The 22,081-nt window shown below is 56.6% G+C and overlaps 2 protein-coding genes across 4 annotated transcripts; both read right to left on the reverse strand.

Moving 5' to 3' along the window:
- Nucleotides 1-6,032: 6,032 nt before the first annotated feature.
- IRF2BP1 (interferon regulatory factor 2 binding protein 1) lies at nt 6,033-8,837 on the reverse strand. The gene has a single exon (XM_026013727.2). The coding sequence runs from the start codon at nt 8,192-8,194 to the stop codon at nt 6,440-6,442; it is 1,755 nt and encodes a 584-aa protein (XP_025869512.1). The 5' UTR covers nt 8,195-8,837; the 3' UTR covers nt 6,033-6,439.
- A 1,334-nt stretch (nt 8,838-10,171) lies between these two features.
- MYPOP (Myb related transcription factor, partner of profilin) lies at nt 10,172-19,153 on the reverse strand. 3 transcript variants are annotated; one of them, XM_072755178.1, is made up of 3 exons: nt 19,080-19,153; nt 17,776-18,327; nt 10,172-12,932 (listed from the first exon to the last, which is right to left on the reverse strand). In XM_072755178.1, the coding sequence occupies exons 2-3, from the start codon at nt 18,272-18,274 to the stop codon at nt 12,211-12,213; spliced, it is 1,221 nt and encodes a 406-aa protein (XP_072611279.1). In that variant the 5' UTR covers nt 18,275-18,327; nt 19,080-19,153; the 3' UTR covers nt 10,172-12,210. The 3 variants fall into 3 exon arrangements, with proteins under 3 accessions (XP_072611279.1, XP_072611270.1, XP_025869513.2); XM_072755169.1 differs by having other exon boundaries at nt 17,776-18,804; nt 19,080-19,143; XM_026013728.2 differs by having other exon boundaries at nt 17,776-19,149.
- Nucleotides 19,154-22,081: the final 2,928 nt, after the last annotated feature.

The raw sequence follows: 22,081 nt of genomic DNA on the forward strand, positions 1-22,081 counted from the left end.
AGAGAAAGGCCCTCAGTCTCCCCGGGCGCCTGCCCCCCTCCCTCGGGCCTGGGGGTCTCTCCCGGAGTCGGCCGGCCCGAGGCAGGAAGCCCTGCGGTTTCTGGCTTCTCCCAGGCGGCCTCCGGATCTGGCCCCCGCCCCCCGGCCAACAGCCCAAATATTATTCCGCAGGAGGAGTCGGTGGTGGCGGGAGGAGGCCCAGGCTGAAAGAGGCTTTCAGGGCGGCCAGGCCTGGGGCTTCCTGTCCCCAGGCTTGGGCCTGAGGCCGCCCCAGTAGGGACCTCAGGTGGCCGGAGGGGCGGGTGTTGTTGTAGGGTCCTGGGGGGAGGGTGGGGCCATCCGTCAGGGTGTCTGGTGGCCACCGGCTCGGCTGGCGTGGGCAGGTGTGACCCCCACCCCAGGGACAGCCGGCTGATGTCCAGCGTGGAAAAATACCACGCTCAGACGTGGGACGCCTGGACAGACCGGAGGATGCCAGGGATCAGGGACGGAGGGATAGCCACGGGGACAGAGAAGCCAGGGCTGGGACAGGTGAAGCTGGACAGAGCCTGTGGGCCTGAGGTGACACAGTCCAAGGGAGGGGCCCATGGGTGGGGAAACAGAGGGCCTGGGCAGGGTCCCAGCTGCGGGCAGAGGTCCCATTACATCAGAAGGCGTGTGAGAATAATGTTAAAAGAATATTCATAATAGCTACCGGGGCTTCTCATCTGCCCGGCATTGTGTGAGCACTGTACCTACAGAATGGATTGACTCAATCCTTCCCACTCCCTATATATTATTGGTGAAACTGAGGCAGGATGAGGTGAAGCCACTTGCCCAAGGTCACAGGGGTAGTGTAGCGGGGGAGCTAGGACTTGAACCCTTGGCAGTCTGGCCCAGAGCCAGTGCCCTTAATCACTGTGCTGTTCTAGAGCATGAGAGGGGTGACAGCACAGCCAGGGCCCTGGGGTCCTGAGTCCTCCCTCGGAGTCAGCCCTATTCCCTGCCACAACCTGCAACAGGAGGAGGGAAGCACCCCCAGGAGCCAGCAGTCCAGGGGGGTTACAAGTGTGTCTGTGTGTATCTGTGTCACTGAATGTCACACATCTATCTTGGTGTCAGCATGTCAGGATCATTGTGTCGCAGGCTTATGTGTTACTCGTGCTGTGTCTCTGGTCAGCATTTTAGGGTGTGTCGTATGTGCCTGCCTGTCACTGTGTCCTCTCTGTCACTCTTTGTGCCTTGTCACTGCATCCCTGTGCCTAACCTCATGTTTGCCTATCATTGTACCCTGATGTCTATTCCTGTGTGTCTGTCACTGTGTCTGCTCCAGTGTGTCTCTGTCACTGGGTGCTGTGAGTCTGTTTATGTCTCTGTCACTCTGGGTTTGCCTATATCTGTCCCTGTTTGTCACCATGTCTGTTCCCCTATGTGTCACCATCTACCCAGGTGTCGCCGTGTGCGTTACTCACCACCCAGGCCACAGGTGGGCGTGTCGGGCCCACTGGTGCCAGGACGAGGGCCCAGCCCATCCCACCCTCGCCTGCCGTGGGCCAGGCTGGGCGCCTGTTTGCAATGCCTGCCACAGGTAAACACCAAGATCCGGAACCCAAGGGCCACCTCCCTCACCTCTGTTCCCTGCCCCTTGGCCTCGCCAGGACTGGGCTTGTACCAGAGTCCCACAGTTGCTGCCCCCAAACTGGAGATGTGCCCTCACCCACCCGTCACCCATGGGCACGAGCCTCCCCCAAGCCCCTAGCCTCGGCTGGCCCTGTCTGCCTCTCCATCTGCTTCTCTCTCTCTGGCTATCTCCTGGCCCCTCTCTCTCTCTGTTCTTTGCTGTCCTTACTTCCTCTCACCTGAGTCACTCTGCGGCTTCGCCTTTCTCTGGAATGACCCCCATCTGCCTTCTGTCACTGTCCCTCTACGTCCAACTTTCTCTGTTTCCCTGCAGTGAAGTTTAATTCCCACCCCCTTTTTAAAAAGGGGGCCTTTTTAAAAGAGGCCCCCTCTAGGGCCTTCCTAGAGGAGGCTAAAAAATATTTATTTATTCATGAGAGACACAGAGAGAGGCAGAGACATAGGCAGAGGGAGAAGCAGGCTCCCTCCTGGGAGCCCGATGCCAGACTCGATCCCATGACCCTGGGATCATGTCCTGAACCAAACACAGACGCTCAACTACGGAGCCCCCAGGTGCCCCTCTGTCACCTCCTGATCTGCCTCCATTGGAGTCAGCCTTCTCCCCCTGCCCCTTGGGTTCTGACTCTGGGTCTCTGTCTTTCTGTTGCTCTTTCCACGCTTTGTAAGTTTCTCTCTCCTGTCACTGTGTCCTTCTCAGCCTGTGTCTGTCGGTCTTGGCTGCTCATCTCAGCGTGTCTCGGAGCCCCCAGCCCCCACAGGAGCAGACTGCTGCCATCCCCGGACCCCTAGGGAAGTGTGTGGCCCCCAGCCTCCCACCCCCAGCCCGCTGGTATATATATATACATACATATATATATATATATATAAAGGTATATGCACATATTATTTATATCTGTACCCGGGGGCAGGAGGGGCAGACACTGGGGCCTTTGTGTAGCCGCTGCCCGCTGCCTGCCCGCCCGCCACTCCTCTCCCTTCGTCCCTGCCACCCGCCCGCCTCCACTCCCCCCCCACCCACAGAAAGGTTCCTGTGGGGCCTGCCAGCTTCCTCTGCCTGAGGTGTGAGTGGGCACGCCACGGGCGAGGCGGGCAGGGGGGCCTGGGGACTTTTCCAGCTCCAGGGAAGCTTTCCGGGTGGGAAAGAAATGGGACTTCTCAGCCGGCTGGCTGACTGTCTCAGCCGTGCGTCTGTTGTCCCTGGGCGTCCCCGGGTCCTCACCTGGCTTCTCCCCGGGAGTCTGTCCATCCACCTAATGTCATTCTGACTTCTGCGCTGTTGCTTTGGGGCTTGTTCATTTGGGCACACAGTGTTGTCGGGCCCAGGTGCTAGGCCGTCTGGGAAGCCCCAGACACGGAGAAATGAGATGCTGTCCACCCCAGTTGATTCCTGGCTATTTCTGTCTCATTTCCTCCATTCTCTTCATTCAGTGCATGAAACCCTCTACCCATTCCCATTAAAATAAAATCTGAAGTCCTAACCATGGCCTACAGGGCCCCCGAGTTTCCCCTAACACCTCTCTGACCTCATTCTTTTTCTTTTTTTTAAATCTCACTTTTAAGTCATCTCTATTCCCAACGTGGGGCTTGAACCTACCACCCTGAGATTGAGAGTAGCACGCTCTACTGGCTGAGCCAGCCAGGTGCCCCTTCTGACCTCATCCCTCCCCTTTGGCACAGGTACTGGCCACCTGGCTGCTGCTGGAACAAACCAAGCAGGTTCCTGCCTCAGGGCCTTTGCATCTGCTACTCCCCCTGATTTCCCCCCCGGCTCGCTCCCTCCTCTCTTTTTTCAGTTTGGTGTCAGCTCCTCAGCAAGACCTCCTTTACCTCCTTCTTGACAGCAGCAACTTCCATCACTCTCTATCCCCTTCCCCCGGTTTACTTTTTCTCCTTAGGACTTACCACTCTGTGGCTGTCACATTTTATGGATCTGTCTGTATCTCCTACCCCAGTGTTTGCTCCATGAGAGGAGGGGCTGCATTCGGTTCCCTGTTGTATCCATAGCACCTACCGCAGTGCTTGTCACACGAAGGATGCTGAATATTTCTCGAAGGGAAGCACATTACTCTATCCACCCTTTTAACTAACTCTGTTTTGGGTGGTGCTGGGTTCAGAGCACCAACTGAGACAGCTCTGGCCCTGCCCTCATGGGGCTAACAGTTCATTCCCCAGGGATAATCCAGAATGTGCTGGGCTGGGATAGGGGAATGCAAGGTTTGTGAGAATCCAGAAATGACACTTGACACAGCCTGGGGATCCAGGAGGGCTTCCTAGAGGAGGTGTCAGCTGAGCTGAGACCTGGGGGATGAGTGGGAGTGAGCCAGGCCTTGTTGTGGGGACCAAGTGATCAAGTCAGACCCAGCCTGGCCCTTCTTCATGGATCTGCGTTCTTTCTCTCAGTCTCCTAGGACTTGAGTTTGAGGATGTCTCAACTCTCTGTTTCAAACCCATACCTTTCCCTGATTTCAGTCTTTCTTTCTTCCGATCTCAATTCCTCTCTCTCCCTCCTTCGAGGTCCCTGTTCTTGGCATCTTATCTGTGCATCTCAGTGTCTCTGAACCTCTCTGGGGATTTCTCTACTTAGCTTTTCTGAAAGACTGTCTGCATCTCTGTGTCCACGGCATCTCCCCCATCTTGGAGGGTCTCTCAAGCTCTCTTGTCCCCCTCTGGATCTCTGTCTTCTTCCAGTGACCTGATCTCTATAGCTCCTACTCCACCTCTCCCTCTCCACCTTCACCATCATTCCCTGGGTCTCCCTGTCCATTTCTCCTTTTGGGAAGTCTCTTCATCTACTCACTGATCCCCCAATAAATCCAGAACCCCTCCACTCTGGCCCCACCCTGGCACAGGGGGGAAGGGGGGATGGATCCAGCCCCTCACACCCACACAGGTCAGACCGTCTGTTCTGTTAATGGTTAACTCAACCTCTATCTAGAATACACACCAGCCAGGCTGGGGGTGACTCCCCTGCCCACCCTCCCACACCAGCTGTTCTTAAAGGACCAGATGTCCTCCCCAGCTCTTCAGCCCTCACCAGGGGGTCCTGGTGTTTGGAGGCCCTGAGAATGGGAGGAAACTGCCTAGTGCTGGGGTCTGCAGAGCTGGGGCAGGGGGATGCCACAAGATTGCTGGGGATGGGTGCCCAGGCCTGGAGCTCCAGCCAGTGTCTCCCTTGCCCCAGGCTTATCGCCTGGTATATTTAATCAGGGCTGGTTTTCCCAGCCCAGCCCAGGGCCCAGGCTGGCAGTACCAGGGGTGACAACACCTGAGGCCTGATGGCTGGGGGAGGGGATGGGAGCACCCCCTCCCTCCAGCCCAAGAACTGGGGGTTCAAAAGTTAAGGGTCCTCCAGATGTTGAGGACAAAGTCCCCGGGGCCCTGATATTTGGGATTTGGGACATGTGGATCTGCCAGATATGTGTGGGACACGTGGGTAGCCAAGAGGATGAGTCAAGACTATAGGGTCTTCCAGACTTAGGTGGTGGGACACCTGTATTCCTGAGATGTGGGGCAGTCTGGGGTCTCAGGGCTGTGTGCCTGTGCTGCGCGGTCACAGGACACACTATCATTCCCCATCTTTCCGTCCATCTGCTGGCCTTGGCGCCCCGCATCGCCCCTTCCCGCAATCTCCACTTTGGGGTCGCAGAGGGAGACTGCAGGGGTGGGGGCTGGGCTCTTGGGGCAGCCCCCTCCCCTTAACCCGTGCTTTGCCGCAGGCTGCTCAGGCCCCGCCTCTTGACGCCAGAGAGCAGGAAGTCCTGGTTAATGATCAGCCCATCCGGACAGGTGCGGGACAAGGCCGCGCACATCAGAGGCGGCCGGCCGCAAGGGTTGTGCCTTTTACCCTGCCAGTCACGGTGTCCTAGGATGGCCACTATTGAGACTGGTCTCCCAAGATGGGCGCGAGGAGCACAGTTCAGGGCACCACCAGAGGCAGGAAGCAGTCCCCTTGTTTCCAGGAATCCTGTTAGGGTACCCCACAAGGTAAATTTCCTCTCCTAGGTCAGTCCCCCTAAGCAATGTAGCCTAATTCTCTGCCTCTGAGCAAGAACTCACTATCCTTCCCTTCTAGGAAGCCTCCTGATGCCTCCTTCCCCTCTCCTGGAGGGCGCGGAGTCCCCTCACGTCCTGGACAGATACAGGGGCTGGCCTGGAAGGGAAACCTCCTTCCCTAGGTTGGCTCTGGTTCCCACGCAAGGAGCCTCCCCGTGCTCTGGGCCTCAGTTCTGCCATCTGGAAAATGGGCAGATGGCTAGCACGCTTGAGCTGTGGCCCGCCTTTCTAAAAACAGCCAAGGGGCCCGCCTGAGTGAAGGGCGCCACCTGGAGGCTACAACGCAAAGTCCCTTCCCTGCAGGACCAGTTCGGTCCCAGAGAGGGCGCAGCATCTCACACAACTAAGGGACCAACAAGAAAAAAAAAAAACCCATCTTTCGGTTTATTGAAGGAGGAAAAGGGGGCGGGAGGGGGCGGGCAATAAAATGCTTTTGCTTTGTTTATAAAGAGCGAGATTTCAGGAGGCCCCTTCTCAAGGAGGAGGGGGGCACCTCTCCCCCAACTACAAGCAGCAGCAAAGCCAAGCCAAGGAGGGGCGAGGGATACTGGAGGGGCCGTGAGACCCCAAACACCCCCTCGAACAGAAGCCACAAGCTTTCTCCCCCCACCCTCAATGCATCTACCCCAGGGGACCCATCTGGGATGAGGAAGGGGGTATGTACACAGGTGGGGGTAGCACTGGGCTGGGGGAGAGGGAATAATTTATCCGCGGAAGCGGTGGGTAGCAAGGGGGTGGGAGGCAGTAGACTGGTGGCAGTGGTGGCCTAGGGGTCCCGTTCTTTCTTAACCTTGATGTCTCCAGCAAGGATAGTGGCGATCTCGCCCTGCATGAAGGCCCAGGGGACAGAGGAGCCCACCAGGGGGCACTTGTCTCCACTGGGGCAGTACACCTCCCCGGCAGGGCCCTGTGCCTTGATGAATTCCCGTGAGCAGGGAAAGCAGAACTTGTGTCCGGGCACTGAGGGGCACTGGACGAAGTGGGTGTCTTCCAGCCGCTCCCGGCACAGGGTACAGCACAGGGGGGCCCCAGGGGTCGCCCCGGTGCCGCTACCACCCCCACTCACAGCTTCTGCCCCTGCCGTGGGGCTGACTTCTGCCTCACCATTGCGAGCCACTAGACGATGCTGGGCGGGAGGCTGGGCGGTGGAGGAGGCTGCAGGGCTGGCACCCCCAGCGCGCACAGGGCCCCCGCCCCCGCCAGGGTCCTTGGGGGAGTGGCCCAGGGCCTCCGCCACATTCTTCAGGGCGGCGATGGGTGAAGGCACACCGGGGGTGTCGGCGGAGTATGGGCCACCGGGCGCTACCCAGTGCCGCTGTTGCTGTTCCTCCGTGGTCATCTTGCCAGCCGCCTCACCCTCGGGCTCAGGGGATGCCTTGCGACGGCGTGGTGTGGGCGCCAGGTTCCGGGATGGGGCTCGCGGGGGTGGGCCACAGAGGGCTGCAGGGGCTGGCTCCGGGTACTGCTGCGGCAGGGCCTCGGCAGGAGCGGGCTCTCGGAAGCTGCGGACCCCGTCGGTGAGCAGCTCCCCCAGCTGGCGCCATTCCCCTGAGCCGTGCCTCCGTTCATATTCGAGGTACTTGAAGCCTGATGAGGCCAGAGCCTTGCCCGGCTCCCGCAGAGCATCATGAAACATCTGGCGAGCCACGGCCAGGACTCCTGCGTACACGTTGCCAGAACCACAGGGGTATTCGGTAAAAAGCTTCAGCTCGAACTCGTAGCCCGGCGGGCGGGCGGTAGCGTCAAAAGCGAACACCCGCCCCACCAACCCGTGATCCTTCTTGAAGCGGACGTTGAAGGGGGCGCAGGCAGACAGGGCCAGCAGCTGTTCCCGCACGGCTTTGGGGCGCCCGTGCCACTCCTCTGCCCGGCCACGCATGGCCTCGTTCAGTTCTGCCAGACAGTCCGCATTCCTCTGCTGCTTCTCCTTCTCGAAATCGGAGCCAAAAGCTGGACGGGCAGGACTCAAGCCGGGTGCCAGCGTCAGCCCTCGGCTTCCCAGGCCAGACACTGCAGCTGCCAGCAGCCCGGGGGGCACCAAGCTGGGCATGGAGCCAAGCAGGGCCCTTCGCGCCCCCTCCGCCACGGCCTCCTCCCGGCCCAGCCCATTAGCCAGGCGGGACCCCAGGGTGTACTCCAGGGCGGGCGAAGGCAGGGGGAGGCGGCCGGACGATGTGGCCCTGTCATAGCGGTCCTGGCCCGAGATGCCGCCGCCTGTCCCTGACGGCTGGGGCTGGGCCTGCGGAGGCGGTAGCTGAGGCCCCTGTGCGGCGGCCGCAGCCAGGTCCTTAGTGGTCGGGTGCTTGAGGGCTGGGGGCCCGGGGGAGCGGCCCTCGGGGAGCACGTGGCTGCGCTTGAGTTGGCGGGCAGCGTCGATGAGCAGCTCGATGCGATCCGCGCCCTCGAAGTTCACGCACCCGCGGCACACAGCCTCGCTGAAGTCCCACACCATGGCCCACGGCATCTTGGGCAGGTCGCACAGGTAGCACCACTGGCGGCGGGACGCCTGCACCGACGCCATGACCCCCGCGCGCGCGCGCCGCTGAGCCCCGGCGTTCCACCCGCCGCCGACGTTCGATCCGCGCCGCCCGACGTTCGATTCTTGTCCCGGGGACCGCGCGAGCCACAGTCAGGCCTCTCCGGCTCGGCCTCCCCGCCGATCCAGGCCCGGCCCCCCTTCCCCGCCCCCTGGGCCCTAAGCCTTTTTCCTCACTCCCGCCTCCTTGAAAAGCCTGTAGGAGGCACGTCGGCGCCCCCGCCCGCTCCGGGCTCCCGGCCGAGGCGCACAGCTCCGGCCCCGCGATGGGCCGCGGGCGCCGCCGCCTCGGGGTCCCGCCGCTCCCGCCGCCGCCGCCGCCGCCGCTGCAACGGCCGCCGCCGCCTCCACCTCCTTCTGCCCCAGAGGCCGCTTCGCAGGGAAAGTTACATAACGCGCCGGCAAAGCCTTCTGGGAAACGTAGTCCCGCCGGGGCCGATTCTTAAAGGGGACGGCTGGCGCCGGAGGAGCGGGCTCGCCGTCTCTCAGACGCGCAAATCCTACCGCTCGACGCTGCCCGGCAGTGAGCTCGGCGTGCTCAGAGGAGCTCGGGCACTGGGGCTTGGGAGCGGAGATGATATCTGAATGGTCAGAGCTACCCCGGATTCAGACATGGTAGGAGGTGGACAAGCTTTCGGGCGTCTAGAGTCGGCTCGGACTTGCTGTGCACCTTCAGGCAAAAGTCTTGCTCTCTCTGAAGCCCGATTCCCCGCCCATCAAAGGTGGGCCAATGACTGGTTAGGGAGGCAGCAGCTTCTGGGGCGGGGCGGAGGGGCTCTGATTGGATGGCTGCAGGGTAGGGGGACGGGAAGCTGGCAACTCGGGGAGGGAGGGTTCTGCTTTGGCACCTCGTTTTCCTGCTGTCTTGTGTAGCATTCTCTGAATTGGGCCGGGAACAGCCGGAGCGAGGGGAAGAACGGAGGCCTCTGGGCCAGGACTTGGCCTCAGTCGTCTCATCTATTAAAGAGAGTGGTGGAGCGCCCTCGAACTCCGTTTGGGCTCGGCCGCGCGCTCCGGTCTACAAAGGGTTACGCGGTGTTTCTCCCTCCCGCCTCCCTGCCACCGCTTCACTACAATTCCCAAAATGCTCTGCCGGGAGGATAAACTGACGCACTTCCGCTGTTTGGGAGGTGGGGGGGAGGCCTTCCCCATTCCCGCTGTCTCCCACCCCCGGCTCAATTTCTGGGCGCTTTACTTTTGGGGGGAGCACCAGGTTGAGGGAATCCTCATCCTCTACGGCTCGGTAATTTGGTGGAAGAGAAAGAGGCCAGAGATGGCGAGCAAGAGTTGTGGGGGGTGATTTTTCTACAACCTTGAGTGCTTACTACCTGATCGGACCAACCAGGTTTTGGGGACACCCCGCATCATCCCCGGACCCGGGGAGAGGGATTTCTTCTTAGCATCGGGAACGGTGCGAGTCAGGCACGAAGAGTTAGGGAGGGGAGGAGAGAAGTCTCCAGATTCTAACACCCATCACCCTCTTGCTCTCTGTAAGCTGGGATAAGCGCTCAAAAAAATATCTGAATGGCTTGTCAGAGTTGCATTCATTAGTAGTTCTCAAACTAATTGGATTGTCTGCTTCCTCTCCCACATCCTGCTGCAATCCTAGCAGCTCTGATTTTGCTAGCCAATCAGTGTCAGCTTCACAATTTCACTTACCACCTGGATTATTTTCTGGAAATTGACTCCCCTGAGGTGGTGTGTGTGTGTGTGTGTGTGTGTGTGTGTGTGTGTGTGTAAAGGCGTTAAAAAGGATTACTTTTGCCCCATCCTAAGAAATACAAGCATACCTCGGAAATATTGTAGGCTCCTTCCAGACCACCACAATACAGCAAGTCTAGCAACAAAGCAAATCAGATGAACTTCTCAGTTTTTCCAGCGCGTCTAAAAGTGAAGGTTACGCTATGCTACAGCTTATTAAGCGTGCGCTAGTATGACGTCCAAAGAAACAACATATATACCTTAATTTTAAAATATTTTATTGCTAAAAGATGCTAACCGTCATCTGAGCTCTGAGTTTTAGTCACTGATCACAGAGCACCATACCAAATGTAGTAATAATGCCAAAGTTGGAAATATGGCAAGAATTATCAAATGTAACACAGACACAAGTGAGCGACTGTTGGAAAAATGGCACCAATTGACTTGCTTGACACAGGGTTGCCACAAACCTTCAACTAGTAAAAAATAAAAAAAGCAGTATCTGCAAAGTGCAATAAAGCAAAGCACAATAAAGCGAGGTATGTCTGTATTATGTGCACAAGTGTAGGTTTTTTTTAGGTACTAGCTGCAGTTTTGGGGTACTAGCTACATTTTAATCAAGTTAACACACCATATAGAATCATTAAAAAGGCCATCCACATATCCCCTAGAATTGCCTTTAAGCCATTCTTCAGGAAACACCAGTGGGGGATCAAGAGTTCTGGCCAGAGTCCAGCTTCAGGTGGCTGAATTGGGACTGGCCGCTGGCAAGGTTAGGGAAAGTCCCTAAACTTCTCAGGAAAAAAAACAGAGACCCCTGGAGAGTCTGCTTTTCATTGGGCAGGTTCAAGTTTAAAGGAAAACCAGTAAAAATGTTTAGCATGGTGCCTGGCCCAGGAAAGGAGCACCATACATGGCAACCCTGCTTTTTGAGCTGCCCATTAACTCAAAGATGCAACCCTCTTCTGTGTTGGGCAATGCTGAGGACACAGCACTGAGCTAGGTACAGGCCTTGCCCTGACAAGGCTCATCCTGGTGATGGAGGCAGACAAATCAATTTAAGTTTACTCAAATGATTATTTAACTGGATTTTCCCTAACTGATGGGATGGGTAGAGATTGCCAGGAAAGCCTTTTCTGAGGAGGTGAATATTTGAGTCGAGACCTGAAGAATGACAATGGAATGCAGCTGTAGCCTCCTACGTTTTTGTGCCCATTTTACAGATGAGGAAAAAGAAGGCCCACACAGTTGGCCAGGATGGCACCAGGGGCTGGGCCAGGTAGGACCGGATCCAGGGTGGTGGTTATTAGCTACTTTGCTACTCTGCTTTGCAGCAGGTTTAGGAGTAAAAAAGAGAACCAGTTCTTGCCTTCCTGAATCTGGGGGGTGGGGATGGAGGAACTGGCTTTAAACGGATAAAGGCATGTATTCAGTTAGGGACCACAGGATACTAGACAGTAATAGAGGCAGACCCATCCTAGCCTGGAGGAGGATATCCAGAAAGTTCTCCTGGAGATGACACTTAGAGGTGTCAGAAGGATGAGTAAGTAGGAGTAAGATTTGAAAACAGGACTCGATGGCTTTCAGGAAAGGCCAGCTTCCAACTTCAAGGGGAGGATGCCACGTGTTCATGGAGGGGTGGGGCAGGCGTCAGTGCTGAAACCCCAGGCCTGTCTCGGAGCCCAAAGTAATTGTATTAAAAATAAGTTTATTCATATCTTGTCACCACGGGGGAGAAACGAGGGGGATGGGCCCTGGAGGTCAGACACAGCAATGGGAGGCAGAGGGCCCCACCTATACCTCCCATGAGAACTCCACCCCCCCTCCCTAGGGTATAGACTGCTATATCCTTTGCCATCCATATTCTGATGTGTCTCGAGACTCCCACCCCCTCCAAAGTCTGGATGGGGAAGCGAGGAGGCCACTATGGGTCAATTCTCTTCAAGTCAAGACCAGGAGTTGTTAGGGAAGGGGGTTATGTGCAGACCCGAGAGGTTCCCTCCGAAACCCACAGAGGGCAATAATAAATAACGTAAAATTGATGGCTTAGAAGTTAGGGTTCAGGGAAGCAGCCAGGCAGACAGCGCTGTACTGGAGAAAGGGCCGGGGCACCCATCAAAGAGGTCCCCTGAGAATCAGGCACTAACTAGTATAGGGAGTGGGGTGCTTGTGCCCCTGCAGCAGGGGAGCCGGGGTGCAGCTGAGATGGGGAAGGTGCATCTCCCTCCTCCACTGGGCTAAGCTGGGGGGAGGAGGTGCAGGCAGAGGAGCCCAGACAAGCTCAAACCCAACAGCAGATTTCACGGAGATTTCCATCGCCCCCGCCTCTTCCGTGTAGGAAAGCCTTTCCTCCTCTTGTGTGGGGGTGAGTCATGGGGAGGAAGCGGGGCTGGGGGTGGCCGGGGGGTCCCCTCCTCGCTCCTAGGGGCAATGATCACCCCCCTGGCTGCTACCACCGCTCCGTCCACCACAGCAGCTACCACAGATACGGGCTCAGGGGTGATCTCCACTTTGGGAGTAGGTGGGGGCAGGAGGGGCCTGGGGGGTGGGGGTGGGGGTGGGGGTGGGGGCAGGGGTGGGGGCAGCCTGTCCACTGGGGTTCCGGGCAGAAGAGGCAGTAGGGCGCTGAGGGCCTCACTCAGCTTGGCCAGTCCCTGCTGAAGGGTGCCAGCCAGCTCCCGGATGGCGTTGGCAGTCTCCTGCTGAGCCCGCAGGAAGTCCAGAGAGGGGTCTGGGGCCGAGGGCGTGGGTGTTGGCAGTGGAGGAGGTGGTGGGCTGGGGGACGAGGGTGCCACATGCACCTGCTGAGGTGCCTGGGGTGGTGGTGGCAGCGGCGGAGGTGGTGGAGGGGCTGGGGGCGGTGGAGACAAGGCCAGGCGGGGCAACTGGACCGTCTGCACGGCTGCAGGGGGCGGGGACTCACGCTCCTTCGGTGGGGGGCAGCCACCTTCCTGGGGACTGCAGGAGGGCCGGGCCCACTGCTCAGGGCTGCTGGAACCCCCCTTGCTGTGGGCTGGTGTATCTGTGGAGAGAGAGATGTAGGTAAGGTGACAGTGACCCCCCACTGCCATCTTGATTTCCCCTTTTCACTTCCCACCCACCCAGGCCCCAGAGCCATCCTTTCAAAACCCAAGGCAAATCAAGCCTCGGAGGAGAACACAGGGGAGAAAGTCAATATATTTAAGGACCACCTGGTAGCCCACGCCAGCCTTAGTGGAGACAGGGTCCTGGAAGTCCCCTGCTGAGCCAGTCAGCACCAACATTCTAGAAGGCTCTGAACGCTCTAGACACTCCCCCCATCACACACCTCTCAGGCTGCATAAGCTGGGCTCTGTCCTATCAGGTGGTAGGAGTTCTACCTCAGCTTTGTCTGTACCAGTTCAACCCCAAGCCTGCTGCGCTTCTCCCTGACTCCTCTCCGCCGAGATTTCATTCATGCTCAGGAACTTGTACAGTCTGCAAACAGAGGCTCCCAGGTTTCCTGGCTCAGCCTGAAACCTCTCCTCCAGTTGTGGACACAGCATACCCCCTCCATCATCTAGCCAAGCCTCAAACTCTCTGGCCCAGAGCCGAGCTCCTGGACCTCCATCTCCCGCCCCTCCCTCAGCCATCCCAATCTCCCCTGATGACAGCTCCTGTCTTTCCTGTCACTTGGGCCAAAATCTTTCACTCCTTTTCTCATCCAGGACACTTGTCCATGTGCAAATGTCACTGGCTCTGCCTTCAAACTATTTTAACATCCAACCTGTTTGTTCTGTCCACCTCCACCTCCACCTCCACGGCCCCTCCTAGTCCAGCCACCAGCATCTCCCACCTGGGACTATTGACGTCCCACCAAAATAACATGTCAGCTATGCTACCCCAGAGGACCACATAGCCTATGATCCATTTATATGAAATGTCCAAAACAGGCAAATCTACCAGAGACAGGAAGGCAGGGTTTCTTTCTGGAGCGATGAAAATGTTCTAAAATTGATAGTGATGGTTGTACAACTCCACGAATATGTGAAAAGCTACTGCATTGTTCATGCTTTAAATGGGTGGTCTTTCTCTGCTCAAAAGTTCCCTGGGGTTCTCATCTCTGAGAGTAAAATCAAAGCCCTCGAGGCCCCTGAGACTCTGCACAATTTACCCCACTGTTTGCCTGACCTCATCTGCACCCTTCCCCTCTGTATCACATTCACCAGGCTCCAGCCACCTTGGCCTGCTTGTCAACCCACAAACACAAGAGGCCTGCTCCTGCCTCAGGGCCTTTGCACTTGCTGTTCCTTGGCCTGGAAAGCTCTTTCCCCAGATACCTGCCTGGCTCCCTCCCTCAGCTCCTCTGCTCCAATGTGGCCTCCTTGGGAGGACCTTCCATGACCTTCTGTCTACAGTAGCTCCCGTCTTCTGTCCTTTTCTCTCTCCTAACCCTACCTGATTTCTTTTATACCACTTAGCTCCACCTGGCATGGGGTCGCTCTGTGTTTGTTGTCTGTCTCCTTCTCCTGATGTCAGCTCCATCAGGCAGGGCTTTGTTTTGTTCACCGCTGTTTACCCAGCGCCTAGAATAATGTCCAGCACAAAATTTTTTATTTAATGAAAAAGGAACTGTGACTTCCAGGGAGTCAGCACTGACTGGGGCACTGGGCCCCAGGTCCTCACTGCAACCCACCCACAGGCCCCCAGAACCCACGGGGGATCAGTCCAGCCCCTCCTTAGGGCTGTAAGGCCTCAGCTCTTACCCCTTTCTTGTCCCTCTTCCTTGGCTCAGAGCCAGCGTACATGCAGTTCCCTCCACCAGGAGCACCCCCATTGCATGGCCTCTTGGCCAGCTCAGATACTCCTTCCTCAGGGAAGCCTGTCTCCTGCTCCAAGGCCAAATCTGATCTCCCGGCTCTCCTGTCACAGACACAGCCAGCCACCTCTAGCCTTAAATACTGGGGCCCAGCCTCCCTGGGCCAGCCAGGTGAGGGAGGCAGGGGAGGCAGGGAGAGAGGTGATAACCAGAGCTAACACTTGTTGGACAGTTTCCTGGCTCAGCCCTAGGCAAACCAGCTAAGCTTTCCTCCTATAGTATTTTGGTGCTTCCTCTGAGCTATTCTCTGGGGATAGGTGCTGTCATTATTAACCCATTTTACAGATGAGGAGACCTGAGGCCCTGAGAGATGTCACAGTGCTAGTGAATGGGAGAGGAGGGATTTGAACTCATGCTTTTAGCCACTCCTTGGACCAGGCTGTGGGCCCAAGGGCAGTGAGCCTCCCTCATAAGGGGTGTAGGGACTGCAGCCACTCTGCAATACTGCTCTTCTAGCCTACTCAACAATAGAAAGTGGCCCAGCCTTTGTGCTCATGGGGGGTCACGGAAGGGCCATGACAAGATTTAAAAGGATTTATTTGCAATCTTTGGGCCTCAATTTCCCCACCTGTAAATAGGTATGTAGTGAGCAAAGGACCAAGTGACTCAATAACCAGAACATCTCCCTGAGGGCCATCATAGGGATTATATGAATCACCCCAGGCACAGGGTTTAGGCCTCTGCCTGGCAAACCCTGTGCCTGGCACACAGTAAATCTTCAATGCTGTTACTGTTTTTTTTTTTTTTTTTTTTTTTTTTTCCAAATAGTGGGTGAGAGGGAAATTATCCTTAGGTCTCCCTCTAGTGTCAACAGAGATGCCTCAGGCTGCCCCAGACATGGTTCCAGTCCTTCAATCACAGCAGTTCCTCTTTTATGAGTTTACACGGTGGGTAATCACTGTGTGAGGTTCCAATCAAGGAGGCTTTAAGCATGTTCCTGCCTCAGGGCCTTTGCATGTGTGGTTTCCTCTAGCTGAAGCGCTGTTCTCCCAGATAGCTGCTTGGCTCAGTTTCTCTCTTCAGGTCTCTGCTCAGAATCCACCTTCTCAAAGATGCCCTCCCTGACTACCCTACATATAGCAGCCCCGACGTTCATCACTCACTATTCTCTTCACATGCTTTATTTTTCTCCTTAGTTTTTTTTTAATCAAAGATTTTATTTATTTATTCATGACACACACACACACACACAGAGGCAGAGACACAGGCAGAGGGAGAAGCAGGCTCCCTGCGGGGAGCCCGATGCAAGACTCGATCCCAGGACCCCGAGTTCATGACATGAGCTGAAGGCAGATGCTCAATCACTGAGCCACCCAGGTACCCCTTTTCTTTTTAGTTCTAATCATCTCCTGGTATATGATCTGTTTGGGGGCTACTTGTTTGTGGTCTGTCTCCAATAACTGGAATGCCAGCTCCATAAGGAAAGGGAAATTGCCTTTTTCCGCACTGTATCCCCAGCATCTACCACTGTGCCTGCCTGACAATAGGTGCTCAATTTGTATTTGTTGAATGAATGAATGAATACAATAATTGTACAACTCTTGAAAAAAAAATTAAGGTTGCCATCTCCATTCTGGTTCAATGTGGCCATTTCACAGATAGAAACGATGAGGTTTGACATTTGTACTGAGAACAAGGGTCCCAAGTGATTGTGTCTCTCTCTCCTGCCCAAAATGGCTTTCAGGCCTCCCAAATGCCCTGAAGATAAAAAGTCTAAAGTGCTGACCTTCACTTACAAACTGCCAGTGATCTAATTCCGGCATACGCATTAACTCTCAGTCAGTATCAATCATTGATATTTGTATCATTGATATTTGGATATTGGTATTTCCAGGCCGTCTAGCCCAGTGGTTAAGTGCATGCACTGTGAGTTGGACACAACTCGTATTTGAGTCCCAATTCTACTACTTACTTGCTGTGTGACCTTGGGTAAGTGAATGAACCTCTCTGAATCACATAGTCCTGAAATTGTTTGATCACTTCCATGACCTTCTCTTTCTCAAAACCTTTCGGTGACTCCTTACAGCGCTTGGGATAAAATTCCTCACCTCAGCCTGGAAGCTGCTGCATGGTCTGGCCTCTGCTCACTTTTCTGACCTCTTCTCAAAAACATTTCCTTTCTTCAATCTTTTTCACTTTCCCCTTCCCCTAAATTGGAAACTCCTCAATTCCTAAACTGGCTAAACTTTCTTGTCTCAAAGCCACTGTACATGCTGTTCCTTCTCCCAGGAACACTCCTCAGCTCCTCATTCTTGCTCTGTGTCTCTGATGTCTCCTCCTCCAGGAAGCCTTCCTTCACCTCCCAGTCTGGGTCAGGTGCCCCTGCTGGACTCCCACAGCTCAGCCCCAGGAGGTCAGGGCTAGGGATGTCTCAGGCACCATTGGGTCCCCAGCACTGCCCAGCACAGGGCAGATGGTTGGGGAAATAGCTGTAGAAAAAAGAATAATCCAGAGTCAAGGCTAAGTGGAAGTTTTTGTACTCTGTTCTCCACACTTCCCCTACTCATGGCATGACCTTGTGCAGGAGACGCCGGCGTACTAAGGAATTTTCACATATTAACTCATCTTATCTTCACAACAAGCTTTTGAAGTAGGGACTATTTTCTTTCATCCACATTTTACAGAGGCGGAAAGTGACCTGCAGTAACTTACCCAGAGTGACCCAGCTGAGTGGCAAAGTTGTGACTGAAGCCTGGACAGTCCGCCTCCATCGTCACTACCCTATGTTGCGTTTAATGAAATCCTGAATGTGCTGGGAATCCCAAGTGTGTGGACTCTGGAGCCAGACCTCTTAAGTCTGCGTTCCATTCATGACTCACAATCATGAGCTGTGGGACTTTGGGCAAGTCATTTTACTTTTCTGAGCCTCGGTTTCCCCATATTTAAAATGGGAATAATTACAGCACCCACCGCACAGGGTTGTAGTGAGGATGTGATGAGCCACGGAAAGGGCTGGGGAACAGTGCAGAGCACGCGGCTGACTTTGCGACTGTCTGCTCTGGCGAAGGTGATGCTGAAAGGAACTCACCTGCCCGTCGGTCGTCCCTGCGGTCCTCGGACAGCACGTAGCGTTGGGAGCTGGCACTCGGGGCGGGCGGCTGCGAGGAAGCGGCCCCGGAGGGCTGCTCGGCCCCTGCACCTGCTCCCGGCCCCGCCACGCCCGGCCCCAGGATGGCAAAAATGGTCTCCTCCTCCGCCGAGAAGGCGTCCTCGGCGGCAGGCCCCGCGCCCTGCGTGGAGTGCGGCACGCGGGCCAGCTTCTCCTTGGTGCGGCGCTTGAAGTCATTCCAGCGCTTCTGCACCTCCTGGCCGGTGCGCTTCCAGCTGGTGATGCCGTTGATCTTGGCCGCGATGCCGTCCCACACACGCCGCCGCTCCGCCACGCTCACCCGACGGCTCTGCGCGCCGTAGAGCTGCGGGTAGTGGGCGCGCACCTCGCGGATCAGGATCTGGTTCTCCTCGAACGAGAAGCGCGGCTTGCGCAGCCGGGTGGTCTCCTCCGCCTCGCCCGCCGCCGCCGAGGCCATGGCGCCCCCCGACGCCGCCGTCCGGCCGCCTGGCGCATGGGGGGGCGCCGGCGCTGCGGGCACAGGGCGCACGGCGCTGGCGGGGGCTCGGCGTCCGCGCGCCGCCCGCCCCACCCCGGCCGCCCCGACACCGTCTCCTGTGTCCCCGGGGCCAGGGGTTGCGGCGTTGAGTGGCTGGGGGCGACGAGCCACGCGGGACATTCGGAGTGCCTAATAATAGCTGACACCCGCTGAGCGCTCCTCCGGTGCTTCGCGCGGCGCAAAGTGCCACGCCGAGGAGTTGATGGAAATTGGGGGAGGGTCTGGAGGGGTAGAGGGAAAGGAGGCAAAGCGAAGGAGGAGACGGTGTCTGCAGGAGTTAGAGGAGAACGGGAGGACAGGAGAAGGCGAAATGGAGGGGCGATGAGGGTGTCTCGGGGGTCGAAGCAGCATGGGGGTGATGGGGGTCAGGAGATGCTGAAGGAGAGATGCAGCAAGAAGGGGGATCTGGAGCAGAGGAGCGCTCTGGGGGTTCCGGGGCAATAGGACGTCTGTAAGAACGGTATTGAGAAGGGGTCCTCAGAAGGGATGCCCAGGAATAACGGTGAACTGGGGGCTTCTAGGACAGTGGAGGCGCGGGGACTATAAAATACGAGGGATTAGGGTATGCGGGGATTGTGGGGGCTCTGGGGATTGCCAGGAATTAAGAGGAGCTCCGGGAGAAATGGGGTCCTGGAGTTAGAGGGGACAACGGAGGCGATGGGGGACTCCAGGAAGAGTGAGGGTCGTGGAGGATGGGGACCGAGTCGAGCCGCGGGTCACTCACCGGCGCCGCCGCAGCCCCCGCCTGCCCGTCGGTCAAGGCTCGGGCTTCTGCGGCCTCTTCCCTCCCCCCCTCCTCTCTCTGCCCCCTCTGGGCCCCGCCCCCGGCCGCCCCAAGAGCCACGGCGCAGGCGCACCTAGCGCCAGTCAGCCCCCAACGCCCTTACCGCTTGAGTTTCACGCCCCTCCCACGGCGCAAGCGCAGAATTGCTTTCCAAGGGCCTCCCCAAGCCGGGCTTAGCTGCGCAGGCGCAACATTAGCGCGGCGTTAGGTTCCCTCGCTTGAAGCCACAGCCGCGTACGCGCAAAACTGTCCACGCATGCGCGCCCTCGCTCGCCCCGCTTCGGTACCCGGGGCTCCGTGTCTGCGCAGGCGTAGCAATCCTTGGAGGAGGTGGGAGAAATGGAGAGCTCGCTGAGAACGAGCGGCGTCCTCGCCTTTCTGACAGTCTTCCTACCTAACCCTCTTACTATACTTGGGTATCTTTCTCTAGGAGAAAGGGGAGGGAGATGGCGCTGGAGGGAAGCGCTCCGTTTCCATGACAACGGCGTGGGTGGCGTGGGGGCGTACGAAACCCCGATTGCCGCCCGCTAGTACCTGCCCCGGCGCGGGGCTGCTCTGGATCCGCCAACCAACTATTACCCATTGGGGCGGGGCACCCTGGGGATATTCCACCCCGGGCGAGTGCAGTAACCAGGGCAACCCGTCAACCTTCCAGCAGTGCCGGGAGGTGGCGGGGGGCGGGGGGAGCCCGTCCACACACTGACGTCATGGAGCGGGGAGGAAGGATTTAGAGGGAGAGAGTCTGCGGGACTTTTAGGGGAGGGTGATCCTGGCGCAGGTATGACTTAAAGCATGCTCGGAGGCAGGACTGAATCTAGAACACGGGTTGGGTGAGCTGGAGGAAAGGATGATGGAGTTAAGTCGGGCCGAGAAATGCATTTTGCATCTTGCAGGAGTCCTCAAGGTCATTCAACAAGCGGCGCTTCATTCATCTAGTCAACAGTTACTGAGCACCTACGTGGTTCCAAGTGCAGTGAACACGAGAGACAAAAATCTGTACCTTCATGGAGCTCACAGTCGGGAGTAACAGACAATAAGCAAAATAAATAAGATACATGAGTGAGGAGGTGATTGATGAGTATTACGGAAAAAATGGAGGTAGGAAATAGAGTTGGGGAGTAAGATGCTTGTGGGCATGTCTGTAATTTGAAAATAAGGTGGCCAGGGGATACCTCCCTGAGAAGGTGACATTTGAGTGAACAACGTGAGGGAGGTGAGGGACCCAGTGAAGCCAGAAGCAGGACTGTGTCTCCTGTGTTCCCGGAACATTGAGGCCAGTAGGGAGGGCAGGGCAGGGAGGTAGATGGGACTGTGTCTCCTGTATTCCAGGAACGTTGAGGAGGCCAATGGGGAGGGCAGGGCAGGGAGGTAGATGGCACAGGGCTCATGGGTCCCTGTAAGGACACTGGCCTTTACAGGAGTTCGAGTCACAGGAGGACCCTTGAGTAGAGGAAGGACATGTTCTATCTAACTGTTCTTGGTTTAATAGGATTCCTCTGGGGGAACTGAATTTAGGAAGCAAGAGTGGAAGCTGAGTTGAGGAGAGAGATGGTTCAGGAGAGAGGTGGTGATGGTTCCAGCTGGGGTGGTAGCTGTGGAGGTGAAGGGGCAAGATGTGATGTCAGGAATATGTGAACGTTCTCTTCTGTTCCTTAGATTGTCTCAGGAGAGTAAGAAGAAGGGTCTGAGATGACAGGGAGGTCTTGAGGTTAGGGAAGAGACCGGAGAAAGTGTTGAAAGAGTGAGTGAGTACCCAGGGAAACAGACAACAGACCCAGTCATTCAAGGTTACTGGTGTTGAAATTGAAGTGAGATTGGGTTTTCTCTGATCACATTTCTCTGTGTGCAGGTACACAGTGGGTAACAAGTGACTTTCAGCGGGGCTGGGTTTATATGAGGTCCCACCATGTGTCCGATGAGGGATCAGAGTCCAGGGGTCCGGGACAGCCCCTGCTGAGCGTTATGGGCAACATTAAGGAGCTTGAATGCAATCCTACAGGCCGTGAGTTCTGAGCAAGGAAGGATATGGTCTGATTCGTGCTTTAGAAAGATACCCCCCAACCCCACTCAGCTGTATAGAGAATAGGTGGGAAGGGGAAGATTATTGGCTAGACTCAAAGGAGAAATCTGGGACAGGGGCAGAAAGGGGATAGAAAGAGGGGTGGAGGGGACTAGGCAGGGATGGTGCAAAGGGTAGAAATGAACTGGAAGACATCTGAGAGGTAGTATGTACAGGGCATGTGACTATCGGTCTGGGAGGGGAAGGGAGCCCTCTAGGTGACCGTCAGTACTCTGGTCTAGGAGTGATCCTGCCATAAGCCAAGGAAGGCCCAGGGCAGCCGAGGCTGCAGGAGACAAGGAAGAAAGCAAGGAGGTGGGATCCCTGGGTGGCGCAGCGGTTTGGTGCCTGCCTTTGGCCCAGGGTGCGATCCTGGAGACCCGGGATCGAATCCCATGTCGGGCTCCCGGTGCATGGAGCCTGCTTCTCCCTCTACCTGTGTCTCTGCCTCTCTCTCTCTCTCTCTCTCTGTGACTATCATAAATAAAAAATAAAAAATAAAAAGAAAGCAAGGAGGCAAGAGAAGAGGCATAGAAGGATCCTCCCCCAGAACCTTCAGAGGGAGTGCAACACCGCCAACATCTTGATTTTGGATTTCTAGCCTCCAGAATGGAGAAGAGTACCTTTGTGTGGGTTTTTTAAAAAAATATTTATTTATTCATGAGAGACACAAAGACAGAGGCAGAGACAGAGGCAGGGGGAGAGGCAGGCTCCCCAGGGGAGCCCAATGTGGGACTTGATCCCAGATTCCAGGATCACAACCTGAGCAGGAGGCAGGTGCCCAACCGCTGAGCCACCCAGGCATCCCTACCTTTGTGTTTTTAGTCACTGGTTTGTGATACTTTGTTATGGCAACTCGGGGCCATTTTCTGTAACTAAAATG

Source organism: Vulpes vulpes, chromosome 1 (assembly GCF_048418805.1).
Source record: "Vulpes vulpes isolate BD-2025 chromosome 1, VulVul3, whole genome shotgun sequence".
Classification (NCBI taxonomy): Eukaryota; Metazoa; Chordata; class Mammalia; order Carnivora; family Canidae; genus Vulpes; species Vulpes vulpes.